Source organism: Rhinoraja longicauda, chromosome 42 (genome assembly GCF_053455715.1).
Source record: "Rhinoraja longicauda isolate Sanriku21f chromosome 42, sRhiLon1.1, whole genome shotgun sequence".
Classification (NCBI taxonomy): Eukaryota; Metazoa; Chordata; class Chondrichthyes; order Rajiformes; family Arhynchobatidae; genus Rhinoraja; species Rhinoraja longicauda.
Window position 1 is genome coordinate 1861942 of NC_135994.1, and position 13938 is coordinate 1875879.

The following is a 13938-nucleotide window of genomic DNA, read 5'->3' on the forward strand; positions in this document are numbered from 1 at the left end:
GTTAGGCAGTTTCTGTGGAGAGAGAACAGAATTAACATATCAGGTCTAGAACCTTAACTCAGAACTCAAAAAAGTCAAGAAAACAAAGATGTTTTGTGTTGCAGAGAGGGGGAGGGTGAAGCGTACCTGTAAAAGAGGTGCCCAAGTAACACAAATGCTGTTTGTGCCATCTAAGAGGGGGAGTGAATACTTCTTAACATTTGAAGACAGTCGAGAGAAAAACTACAATGCTGGAAGTGTGAAAAGCATAACACAACTGTTGATGGTAACTGTAAGTAAAAGAGAATGCTGGAAAATACTCAACATATCAGGCAGCATCTGTGGAAAGAACTGAGTTAATGTTATATGTGGATCACCTAAAACAGAACTGACCAGTTCAGATACAAAACAGCAAAGGTTGATTATCTGAAATTATTGAATTTGATATCGAGTCTGAGCTGCAGGGTGCATAGATGAAAGATAAATTGTTGTTCCTGAAGCTCACATTGGGCTTTGTCGGAGAGGCCAAACACCGAGGGGTCAGAGTGGGATAGAAAAAGTACAGGTAACTGTTCATTGGCCAATCTTGATCTTGACCCTATTGCAAATATTCCTCTGGTTCTGTAATATTCCCTGCAACTCAAAACACTCAATTTCTCACTTTCTCAGTTCTGATGAAAGATCATCAACCTGAAACATATTCTGTCCAGAGACACTCCCTAACATACCGACCGACTATTGTTACCATTTTCTTTCGTATTTCCAGCAGCTTTTTGAGGTGGGCATGCAAGAGAGTTTTTGTGCAGAGGTGCCTTTTCAAGATATAAAGTATCAGATTGAAAACATTATTTCATATACATGCCGCGTGCTGTTTACCTGAACTTCCAGACGATCCGCATTTGGATTCCTAACAAGGAATGAAAACGACTCCTCCCAAATAGGTATGTCTGTGCTATTAATAACCTGCGACATAAAGACATTGTTAATCCTCAAAGAATAGGGACAATTTAACAGAATATAGCTCTCAGCAACAAGACCTTCATCTTCAAACTACAGGACTGTTTTAACCACTGCATCAGACTTCGGTTTGTTTAGTTTTATATTTGTTCATCTATAATCTATTTGAAAGAAGGGAGGTTGAATTTTTAGATTCTGAAGGCAGAAGTCTTATTGACAGGGAAAAAAACAAAGTGCCATCAATCATTCTTGGGTCAATTAGACCTTAGATTAGACAGAATTCCCTCTACATAATCTCACTAAGATACCTCATTTAGCATCAATCTCAAATCTGTGCTGCCTTATCATTTCCTCAACAGCCATTTCTATACTCTAACAAAGCTACAACCTTTGACGAACCTGATTCTCTTGGTTTTTATAGGTACCGATTTTCAACAATATTTTGCAATGGCAAATCACTAGCCTTATTGTAAATGACGTTTCCATGAATGGAGGTAAAAATCTCCTTTACCATGAATAGGCTCAGCATAATTTTCACGTGAGCAAGAAAGTTTCAAAGCTTATTTATTTTACCTGACTTTTAAATGTGGTGTGATCGACAGTGAGCTGAGCCAGTGCACTGGGAAGCTTCTTTCCTTTCTTCAGCTATGAAAATGAAAAATCTACTGTCAGAATCACAAAAAATGACCAAGACAGCAATTTTAACTTAATAATTGATTGACAATAATCAATAATTAATTGATTGATCGACAGAATGGCTAATGTGGTATAGTATCACTCGCACAAACTAACAAATGTAGATAAGGTCTCATCCATATGATGGCAAGATTCATACAGTTTCTTGGGACAGACATTTGCATTTTATTTACAATCAAGAAACCCAAGGCTTACAGGAAGCTCATGTGCTCTGTCCACGTAGACGGACAAGATGGCAGCAGATGGTTCCACCTCATTCTGTGTGAAAATGGTCTTGTTGGCTTGAAGCACCTGGAAACAAATGTAGGGAGGAGGGGTTACTAATAATGGAAAATACCAGCTCTTCATTAAAAGGAGGGAATAAGCAGCTTGTTTATTTCCAACTTCCCATTTAAAAGTTAAAAGCAGATAGCACAAAATCTATTTTCAGTCTAGCTGGTTACAATGTCCTCTGACATTTGACAAGAAACAATACTTGCACAAGGTACAGAAATTTAACGATTCGCTTAATTCTGCTGCATTTTCCAAAATAACCCTTTTCCAAAACAAAGAGCCCAGCCCTGTTGATAACTATTTCTAATTAACACGGGGATGACCGAGATCAGAGGCTATGATGTGACTGGAGACCACCAACTTTGTCAGGCCCATAAATGCCTGCCGAGTACAATAACCATGGTGTATGTATTTGCGTTGAAGCCAATATTGCGTTGAACCTTGCTCAGTTGCCAAACTGAAAACTATTTGTCTCTCCCTCCACTATCTAAAACACAGGCTCATTCCGCAAGAATTTCCTCCAAGTTATTTGGAACTCCGCAAAAGAGCTTACAAACAAAAGCCCCCACCACTAAGACATTATGCCAGCATCTTGGCTAAAGAGATAAATCATGTGGAAATGTTGCATGGGTTGTAGAAGGAGACACGTACCTGGTCCAACATGATTGAATCCATACTTGGTGGCAACCATTCCAACTTCAGATGAAGTTTTCCCATTTTGACATCGTTCAGCATGAACCACTGCATAAAAAGGGAATGGAACATAATGTTGCAGTGCATAATGGTTATGATAGTGGGTGGTTCAGTGAGTGGGCAAACATTTCACAAATAATGAGTGATATGGAAGATTGTAAAATTAGCAAGATTTAAAAAAACATTCTCTTAATGGTGATACATTTCAGAGCTGAGATGCAGAGTAATCCGAGTGTCAAAACACATGACTGACAAAAGACAAGTATGCGGGCGGGTACAGTATGTAAATAGGAAAACAAACAGCCAAGGGAATTGAATGTATCATTGAGTTCTGGCGAGACTACATCTGAAATGTATAGTAGTGGTCTCCTTATACAAGGAAAGATATCAATGCATTGAAAGCAGTTCAGAGAGGGCTTACTGGACAAATAACTGAAATAGGCAGATTGTATTTATGAAAAAAGGTTGGGCAAATTAGGTTTTGGATACAGGCAGTCCCTGGTTACACAGGGTTCTGTTCCTGGGAACTGTCTGAACCTATTTTTCTGTAAGTCAGAAATGTCCGTTTTCCATCGCAACCCTCATAATGTTCTTCATACTCGCTATAATTCTAACATTTCAGCAAATAATCACACTAACACTACCCATAATTAAACTAATGGAACATATATTGTATAATGTTATTAATAAAACATCTTGAAAAATGCTTTAAAAATGTGTGAAAGAATTTGCATAAAGTCAGATTTCTGTCTGTCAGGTCATCTGTAGCCTGGGGGAGTCCCTATATTGTTAAGGTAGAGGTAGATAGATTCTCGGTAAGCAGAGTGAAAGGTTATTGGGGTAGGCAAAAAAGTGAAGCCAAGGTAATAATTAGCCGTAACTTTATTGAATGGTGGTGCAGGCTTGAGGGCAAATATGGCCTACACCTGCTTGTAATTCACATGTTTGTAAGATTTGATTAGGTGGCTCATGAGGAGACAGTCTTGAAGGATTGAACAGCCCGTTTTAGTTGTTCCAATTCATGGAGAGACTTTTCACTGGCCTCACATCTAGAAAACAGAAGCACCCGAGATTGTTCTCACGCTGTTAGAGTTAACTCTGCAAGGCATTGCAAGGGATAGGGTGGTTCTAATTAGCCAACTACTCTGTGCTCACAACTCTTATCCAGTTAAACTGCCAGTTCCAGTTCAATGTGTAACATTTCCAGACCAGCATCTGAACGTTCAGATACAGTCAAGGGTCATGACTAGAAGAGATTGAACATGCCAAATCAGCAGAAAATGATGCACGCTCTTCCTTTTCATTTGATCTCTGAGCTGTTGGTGTATCTGGAGATGCAATTCACAAAATGCTGGAGTAACTCAGCAGGTCAGGCAGCATCTCAGGAGAGAAGGAATGGGTGACATTTCGGGTCGAGACCCTTCTAACCACCTCTAAAAAACTCACTAGAACTTTTCATCTCCAACTGCCGGCGTGACATTAACCGCCTCTTAAAAAAACACAGCCCTATCTGGAGATGCAATATCTCCAGATGTAGCAACAGAGAAAATATCCCATTATACAATTTTAATTAACCAGGTTTCCATACCTCATCCATAAATTTACTCTTCATGATATCCTTGTAGCTGATCTTCAATCTGCACACAAGAAATTAATTTAAATCAAAGACATGGACAAAGTTCATTTACATTGTAAGTGAATACAACTAACGTGCATACTGTCCTAGAGTAGATTTATTAATACGATGCTCAGATTTACAGAAGGCAATTGTTAAGGTGCTAGTTCAGAGAGGGTTTACTAGATTACATGGGCTGTCTTAATGAAGAAAGCTTTGACAGGCTGAACTTGTATCTGCTGGGGTTTAGGTGAATGGAAGGGAACTTGATTGAAACATGCAAGAGCCTGAGAGTCTTGATAGGATAAACTTGCAACGTTCCTACATGCTCATCAGAAAAATTAATCCTTCCCAAATACCCAACAGGCTGCAAAAACAGTTGAAGGGCCAGGAACTTCACCCACAGTCTTTACGCAAACCTCAATAGTCTAAAGAAAGGGTTTGACACAAAACGTTATCTATCCATGTTCTCCAGCGATGCCGCCTGAATGCTGAGTTACTCCAGCACTTTGTGTCTTCCTCTATAGTCACATTTGGTTGCAGACTCAGAGGAGCAGCTGCAGCATCAGTGTAATCGGGCCACACCAAAGAGAATGAAATGGCCATGGGGTCCCAGAGACATATTCACCCCAGTTGAAATAATAAAAACATGTTGGAGAGAGGAGTAATGAATATGGGTGATAAAGGGGGAAGAAGGCCAAGATGGTTCAGGCTCCAATTCATGTGTACAAAGTTCTTCTGCTGGATCTTTAGCCTCAGAGGCATTTTCACCCAGGACAGTTGATAATGGGCGAGCTCTTTCCACAGTTCAAGGTATAAGGAGAAACCTTCTCCACCTAGACATCTCCAGCTGACACATGTCAAACAATAGGGATAGGGAAGATAGACACAAAAAGCTGGAGTAACTCAGACAACAGGCAACATCTCTGGAGAGAAGGAATGAGTAACGTTTCGGGTAGAGACCCTTCTTCAGAAGGGATGCAGTTACATGTGCCAAGATGGGGAAAATATGTACCCTTCAGAAGTCCCTGTGAGGTTCTTGCCTTCTACTCCTCCCCCAGACGTTTAGTGTGTCGAGTGACCAACCTTTTAAAATTTTATAACGTATCGTCTTGTTTAGTTATTTAAAACCTTCTTTCCACTTTTCCATCGGTTAGTTGATGAAATCCAGATTTTCTCTCTCCAGCTCCCCCATTCCAGTCTCCTGCTCTCTACACTGCAGCTGCTCCACTCTGATTGCAGGCAGGTGCAAAGATAATAGAGCAAAGCAAGATAGACCACTCGACCCTAAAAAACGTATTATGTCATGGCGCCATTTTAGTAGGCAGAAACTTGCAGAAACATTTTAAAAGTAACAAAAATCTGTGAATTGATAGATGAGATACATTCTGCATTTTAATGGTATCATCACACATACTGTTCCCCCAAAACACTGATTACACTGCAAGAGGCAGAGTGAACGACAGGTTTTGCCTACTAAAATGGCTCCTTTGCGTACTACACTTCAATATAGGTGATTTTGATGGAGTGGTCTATCTTGCTCCGCTCCATTATCTTTGGGCAGGTGTTTCCAATCTTCAGGAAGAGGAAGAGTGGGAATGGTCGATGGGACTGCATTCTCTCTAATATCCCCTTACAGTATGTGGTGCCTGGAATGGGATTGTGTTCCACACCCCAGAGATTCCCTCTCGAGAGGGCTATGGGCCAAACGTGGGCAGGTGGGACTAGCATAAATGGGACATCTTGGTCAGTATGGATAAGTTGGGCCAAAGGGCCTGTTTCCGTGCTGTATGACTCTTCAAATTGATAAACAAATTCACCAACATATTTGAGGAACCAGTTACTGGCACTAGAGGGTCAAAGTTCTAATGAAAAGGCAACCTCTTTGTTCTAATACCACGACAACTTTGCACAATACACAATTTTCCGGTGTATTGACATACCTTCCGAGGAAATCATCCTTATCCATGTCCTTGTCAAAGAGCTCAAACTCAAGCTCCTGACCAGGAATTTGATTTACAATCACCTGAAGAGGAGAGAGATTACACAAATCAGAATATTATTTCGGTAGAGTGCGATTAAGTCATATTCAGTAGGAATAATTAACGGGGGTCTGACATTCTACAGCAAGTATAAAATAATCTACTACTATAATAAATCCAGGAATATTGAATGAAAAAGGGTCAATGGCTGGCCCAAATCCAGGAATTGGCCTCTCAGCAATGGAAAGATAAGAGTCGACAGCCCACTTGTTACTCAGACCCACCCATTAGGTAACCATTTTGCCCTGCAGGATGAAGGGCTTTTACTTTATTCTGCTTTGGTTGCAAACGGCTTGGTCTGAACATACTGACCTCATACAACTCGTGCCACTTGGGATTGAGGTTTTCTTTAATAGTTCTACTTCGGAAGCTTTGATGTCCTGCTCTCACTTTGACGTAGGGATCAGACTTCCCTTTCACCATTCCTCTCATGAAGTTGTCCTTTGCGATCAGGTTCTCAGCTTCCAACAAATGAATGCGGATCACCCCCTGAAATAGTAGAAGTCGGTGACTGCGACTTTACAGGAACAAGAGTCAGACCCTTGAATTTGCTGCACAACTCATCTTCACTCTTGCTTACTTGTTTACTCACCAACTCTCAGCGTTTCCTTTATGTGAACTTGAACCCCCAATTTTTTTGCTCTTTCACAGTTCTTTTCATTACTATTTTTAAATAATAATGTCCAGAAAATTGTGCTTAACTGATTTACATGCACATTTCAGAATCTGGGTTTCTTCGCTTGGTAACTTCTTTTGACATGTGCACCTTTTCACAAGTTTCACACAAAAAACATTTGGTGTATTTAAACGTTGGTAGTCAAGTGTGCTGATAAATTATATTCCATTGACATAAGCTTCAGCCTGATCTATACGAACCTCAGTAGCAAATGCTTACTCATGTGGAGATATAAAGCGACCCATACCTCAGTCCCCACACTGCTGGGAGCACTGCTTTCAGTTGGTAAGGGAGCTTGAATCAGGCTCCCCAATCCCGAGGCCTCCACTAATTTAGAGGTAGTCGCATTTATCTTGTCAGGCTTGGATGACCCTGGCACTTTCTCCATTGTAGATTTCCGACCTCTGGGAATTTTCTCAAGATCAACAGCATCAGGAACAAGCACCTGCCACACAAACACACAACAATGGTAAAAGATGGTAGGGAAGTAAAGTGGTCCCTGATTTACTTTGCTTTAGTTTAATAAAACAAAGTGATTTATGTACAACATTTAATTGAGTCATATTTCAAATCCAAGAAGGTACCTTTGTTCAGTGATAGACACAAAAAGCTGGAGTAACTCAGCAGGACAGGCAGCATCTCTGGAGAGAAGTAATGGGTGACGTTCAGTCTGAGGAAGGGTCTTGACCCGAAACGTCAACCATTCCTTCTCTCCAGAGACGCTGCCTGTCCCGTTGAGTTACTCCAACTTTTTGTGTCTATCTTCAGTTTAAACCAGCATCTGCAGTTCCTTCTTACACCTTTGTTCAATGAAATTGTTATGGAGAATGTTTCCTCTTTTTGGATTTTTCACTTCTACATACCCCACCAACTTGAATGTGAAAACATTACGAGAGGCCAATGGTGTAGGTAGAAACAGCACAATAGAAAGTATGAGAGGGGAAGGGTGGGTGATACACAGAAGGAGCTGGCTTCTTTAACCATTCACAAAATCTCTTTGTGTCCTAATTTAACACTATTCGAAATTATTTAACACAAAATGAGTTCGAGCAGTTCACATTTGAATTTTAAGCAGAAGTTAAATAATACGTTAAATAATATAAATATCTTTAATCTTAAAAAGCAGCAAACTTAAAATATTTCAAATTAAGTTGTTATGGAAACAGAATTAAAAATAGCCCTAAGGTCAAAGAAGAACAAAACAGAATGAAAATAAAAAATGGAAAAAGAATCTTCAATGAGAGAAAGAGGTGCATTCCACGTAACGTTCTCAGGCATAAACAGGGCAAAATGCATCACCCTGCCTTTTATGGCGGCACCACCCCACCCGAATCTTCACTGAAATCACTGGAATGAGTCAGATAGACTATGTTGGTGGCACCACATTACTGTGCAGACAGTGAATGTAAAAATGTATCCATATGTTCTATTTTCTCAGTTTTCCTTCTTGAATTCTGTAGTCAGATGGCTGATTGTCCCAGCGCTGTTTCTTTAGTTTCAATCCAGACTGTCTTTATATAAAAGGTACAAATTTGCAGTTGCGGTTCACTCACCCGCATTATGATTTTCAAATAAATTTGGCTGTTACGTCCAGAATGTTCTAGTGGGAACCACTGATCAATGGTCATATTTGGGCTCATCAGAATCTGTGACAGAGGCAGGGACAGGGATCCCAGACTCAACTGACGGTCATCATCTTTAACCTGGAAATGAAAGTAAGATGTACAGATTTAACCAAAATGCTGAAAGTGCAGGCCTGTAATGAATGTGTTTTTATAATCTACTTCTTTCACCGTTATCCTAGTTTCAATGTTTGTCTTAACTCTTGTTTGATGGCCAAAATCAGTTAAAAAAATAGAATAGTTTGGAATTATTACATCCCTTCTCTGACACACTGTGCAACTGGAGTTTGAAATATTCCAGTGGGCAGCAAGTCAAGCTGTCTGCGCCAGTTTCCCTTCCCTTCTTCTTCCCTTTATTTAAACCACTCCAGCTGACTCTGAACCATGGATAGTAGCCAGGAATTTCCTCAGAGCTATTCTTGCTCTGCTGGTTGGAAGAAATTCACTTACATGAACCCCTCCCCCCAGTAATGCCAGTAGCACTGAAAAGGCTCAAAGGACATTCCAAACAGTGGCGTTTGCTTCAGTGATTAACTCGTGTGGTGTATTTCAGTCTTTCAACACTAGTTTTTGCTGTTCTGTGTCATACACTACTTTCATTTAAAGTTGCATCAATGTGGTTTTACGTGGTTTGCACACGCCCAAATTAAGCCCCGACTGGCAGCTGTACTTTCAGCTGCTTTGGTCCTAAGCTCTGGAATTGCCCTCCCTCAACCAATTTGCCTTTTTTTTTTTTTTAAGATGGTCCTTAAAACTTAACTCTGGGTAATGTGGTAAGTGGAACTCGGCTCATTAACACTTGCAAAATGCTGTATGCCATTTTATTAAGTTAGAGGCTATGTAAATGCAAGTTGTTCACCAGAAACGAGAGAAATGGTTTCATTTCTGCAGTGATGTACTCACTGTGAAATCCAAAATCCAAAGCTCAAAGGAGCTGTTAGAAACAATGTTTGACACCATTCAAACTTCCTGCAAGTGTGCAATACTTATGCAAAACCCAGATTGTTGTTAAGTTACAGTTAACACAAAAACTGATTTTGTCACTTCTGGTACGTTTATGGGAAATACCTGTATATCCAGCTCCTGTTGCTTTGGATTCTGAACAAAGAATGTAAAGGCATCCTCCCAGGCTGGGGCATTTGTGTTATATACGGTCTGTGGGAAGAGGCAAGAACGTGAAATCTCAGAGTGGCAAAACAACATGACTTTGTGGAAAAACTGGAAATGTAACTGGCATTGTGATACTCCAGCATTCTACACCATCAGCTGCTTGCTGGGCAACATTGTGTTTCCAAGTCAGAAGGTTGTGGGCTCAAGTCCCACTACAGCGAAACACAGGATGCTGTTCCCATGCAATACTGAGAGAATGCTGCATTGTTAGTGGGTGCTGTATTACTGGCTGTACTGCTAAACTGAGGCTGTGCCTGTTCTCTCTGGTTGTCCCAAAAGACTGTGGTGTGCTACTTCGAAGAAGAGTCACGGTTCTATATGTATTCCTCAAACAAAATCATCAAAACAGTTTAACTATCCATTATTCATGGAATCCTGCTGTTTGGCCACTATGTTTCCAACAGTAAAAATCTAACCGGACGTTTTTGGCTCTGGAGCACTTTGGGATGTCCCAAGGATGTAAAAGGCGCTAACGAAAAGAAAGCCTTTCTTTTTCACGGATAAAATAGATACTGGGGGAGTATCTGCTGTGAACTGCATGTTAATGCATGTTAATGATAATAACAAAATCTGAAAGGAATAGAAACTCTGGGAGGGTCTGGTAATCAAGAAATTGTGAATGGGTTGGCATATAGCACCCATTAGTATTTCTTGCCTGCTTCATTTTGCATAGTCATAGAAAATCCACAATATAGTAAGATATCCAGCTGATTGTGTTCATGAAAAATGCTCCCAACCTAAGTCCAGTTTACCACACTGGATCCATAGCCCTGCAGGTCATGGCTCTTCGCGTACAGTTTAAACAGGGGAAGTGATTGCTCTTCTGATCCCCTTTCAGCCAGTGAGTTTGACTGCCCTCTGGCTGAGAAATAACAATCCTTCACCTCCCCTCTAATGCTTCCATCTTTGCCCTCTGTTTTTACACCCCTCTGCTAAGAGATTCTGAAGTACACAGTATTCATCATAATCAAAGATTCTGAAGTGCTCATTCATACCCTGCTCTCGAAGGTTTTGTCCAATAGTGAAGCCTGTACCACGGGATTCGGTTCTCTCGTCCCTTGCTTTAGCTGTGGACAAAAAGAAAAGTAAGAGTTAGTGAGAAACAGCAAGTGGTGGATGCTGAGTGACAAAAAAAGAAATTAGTAGAGAAATAGAAACAAAGACAGAGACATAGATGAATAGAAATACAGAAGGGGAGAAACCAGACAGGAAGGGAACTAAAATTCCCTGGATCACTTTCCCAGGAGCTACACAAATCTGACAGACCGATTCTTATCAGGCAATTTCAAATCACAGCCATTCACCTCACAACCACTCAACGTACCGGGAGATCCTGTGCTTGGTCCACATAGACAACCATGATGGCAGCGGAGGGTTCCTCGCTGTTCTGTGCAGCAATGGAGTTATTTACAAGTAGCGCCTAAAGAGAAAAACACAATGCTCTTAAATTTTAATTTTGAAGGGGTAGAATCCCTTTTTTTCCCCCTCTCCCAATACATCTCATTGGCAATACATGTCAATAAATGTTACTGCAAAGTGCTGCATGGCTAGCGAGATATATTGGGAGAGAATATCTCACTGGTTGTACGTGTCAACTAACTAACACACCTCTTGAACCACCTAGAATCACACAAGATTGTCGGGCAGGACTTTTTCCCACTTGCCTTTATTTTTACTCTGTTCTTTTTCCCTATCCCAGGAGATTACGTGGACAAATTGGGTGGGGAATGTCTTAAACATAAAGCATTTGGCTTCTCATCTTTGGAACAAACAAAATAGAGCAGCTGGCAGGCAATTCCTGTCAGGCATTCTTCACTTCGTTCATCCTTTATGATCATGGAGGATCACTTCTTCTCCAGTCCTCTGCTGGTGCCAGACTAATGCTGGAATATTGCTCTCATAGGGGCTTGCTACCTAATCTGCTCCCCTTTCCCCCTCCCCCCAAATGGTGTTAAGTGAAAGCCCTTCCAAAGACTGAAACTCATACATGTACTGGAACATTATACACAACTTTTTCCTTTACGACATGTATATTTCTTGTGTGAGAAATGCAGGACAATGTGTTGAAGTAGGGTTGGCAGAGTGACAAAATCACACAGTCCCTATTTTAAAAGTTGAATACTCTCCTTATATGTATTTGTCTATTACTAGTTACCATGTGTCTGTTTATAATAGAAACTGCCCATGTAAACTGCAGTGCCAGCAGGAGGAAATTACAGTATTACAGGCTAATACAAGCAGTTCTTATTTTAAATATAACAATGGAATTTTTAAGGGAAGCTGGCAGAGGGATCAAGAATATGGGGACAAAGAAGGAAGATGATTGATAAAAGAATAAAATGTGACTTGACAAAAATCTTTTTTTTTGGAACAAATGATTAGTGTCTGGAAGGTACTATTGTGGAGTCTTGTTACATGCCTCAAGATGTTTATTACAGTAAAGGCGCAACATATATTGAACTTGTTCTTCTACCATCTCATGTACAAGGTGACATTCTTCATGAGTATAGGGCCTTATAGTCAACTCAGCTCTCTTTTGAACTGTTGACTATAGTGCTATAATTGTACTTCTACTGCTGTATGTAAGATTGTACTTTTCTAATGATTTAAGTGACAGTTAAAATAAGCCTCCTTTTTGCTCCTTGTAATAGTTGGGTTGGTAATGGTACTGTATAGCTGAGTCGTGTCGACCAGAGGGCCCAGATTCAATGCCTGGTCAAGGCTGTTTGCTATTCTCTCAAATGCACAGTGGTAAGGGATGCTGTAACTGGCTCCACCGTTCCAAAACCAAGAGGATGATCAGCAACAGATTCTGCTCCTGATCACTATCCAATAACCAATGATAGAATGTGTACTTGTGGACGATAGAAATATACTAGACTTTGATGTCCCTTGGTAAAATACCCTAATATAATTCACACATAGAATGGGGACTTGAATGAGATACCAGAGGCTTTGGCAAGGAAAGGGAGAAAGATCTGATACGCGATTATTAAAAGAAACCTCTCAACCCCATTCATGTGATTTAGGACGTCACTGATGCACAAGGTTTAATTCAGTGTCACGATCCACAGTCCCATTTGTAATACTGAACAAAGAATCAATATTTTTTGATCCACAATCAATGGCTAGCTGGCAATTTTCCAGTTATAAATTCAAAGTATACGAATGATGTTTTACACAAGCAAGAACAAGAAAGGTAAAAATGAATCAAATGTTGTTTAAAGGCAAAGCAATACTACGTAACACAATCATTTCAAGAGCAATTTGTCTACTCCTAATTAAATTCACGTTGAAAGCTAAGAATTCATTTCTTCATCAATTTGAACTAAAGGATAAACTATTCCAAATTACATACAGAGTCACGTATTACTTGTTGATCACTGCATTGTTCATCAGGCAAGGTGTGATTTCAAAGATCAGCTTTGGGATTACCTGCTCCAGTTTTGCTGGGTCAGCATACAAGGTCAACCACTCCAGTTTCAGGTGAATTTTTCCTCTCTCCACATCCTTTAGAGTGAACCACTACATAAGAAAATAGATAAGAGGATTACAGTCTGGCAGAGAGCATACACAAAAAGAACACACACCTCCCACCCTCCCCCATTCAATCTGAGCGTGGCTGATCTGCTCCAGGCCTCGTCTCTTCTGTGCCAGTTCCGCAGAGCCTCCAATTCCAAGTTTTCGCATCTCCCTCCTCTTTAAATCCCTCCAGTGATCCGGCCCCTACAACCTTCCGGGGAAAATAATTCCAGAGATTCACCTCCCTCCGTGAGAAATTCCCACCCACCTGAGTTTTAAATGATCCTGTAACTCTGTCCCTGATTTTGAGACAGCCCAAATAAAAACTACTCAAATAAAGATCATATATTATTGGTGATAATTTTAACTTTTTGCCAAAGTTTGCCAAATATTTTACTTGCTAAAGATCTGGCAACATAGCAATGCAAATTAGTTGTGTGTGGCATCATGCTACAAATTAAACCCAGTTCCTCCAGATCGCCTTCCTTCCCAACAAAACAAGGGCAGAAACTATATTAGCTTTAACAGGCAACAATTTCCTTCAACTTAAAGGAAGGTTTGATCTACTTAAAAGGTTTGAGCTTCTTTTGAGATAGTCAAATGAAGAAAATGGTACAACTTGCTAAAGGTTTTTACACTACCACCAAAAAATTAACATTTTAGCTTTGACAATTATTTTATGACAGCATTTCC

The 13938-nt window shown here is 40.3% G+C and overlaps 1 protein-coding gene across 1 annotated transcript in view; it reads right to left on the bottom strand.

The window, feature by feature from the left end:
• esyt1a (extended synaptotagmin-like protein 1a) overlaps nucleotides 1–13938 on the bottom strand; it is a 63487-nt gene that overhangs the window by 10929 nt on the left and 38620 nt on the right. The window contains exons 12-24 of the mRNA XM_078431395.1: nucleotides 13159–13248; nucleotides 11048–11143; nucleotides 10719–10790; nucleotides 9622–9708; nucleotides 8485–8634; nucleotides 7179–7376; nucleotides 6568–6744; nucleotides 6157–6239; nucleotides 4187–4235; nucleotides 2557–2646; nucleotides 1828–1923; nucleotides 1510–1581; nucleotides 856–942 (exon numbers count right to left, since the gene is read on the bottom strand). Of these exons, the coding sequence (XP_078287521.1) occupies nucleotides 856–942; nucleotides 1510–1581; nucleotides 1828–1923; nucleotides 2557–2646; nucleotides 4187–4235; nucleotides 6157–6239; nucleotides 6568–6744; nucleotides 7179–7376; nucleotides 8485–8634; nucleotides 9622–9708; nucleotides 10719–10790; nucleotides 11048–11143; nucleotides 13159–13248 (1347 nt within the window). The remainder of the gene's footprint in view (nucleotides 1–855; nucleotides 943–1509; nucleotides 1582–1827; nucleotides 1924–2556; nucleotides 2647–4186; nucleotides 4236–6156; nucleotides 6240–6567; nucleotides 6745–7178; nucleotides 7377–8484; nucleotides 8635–9621; nucleotides 9709–10718; nucleotides 10791–11047; nucleotides 11144–13158; nucleotides 13249–13938) is intronic.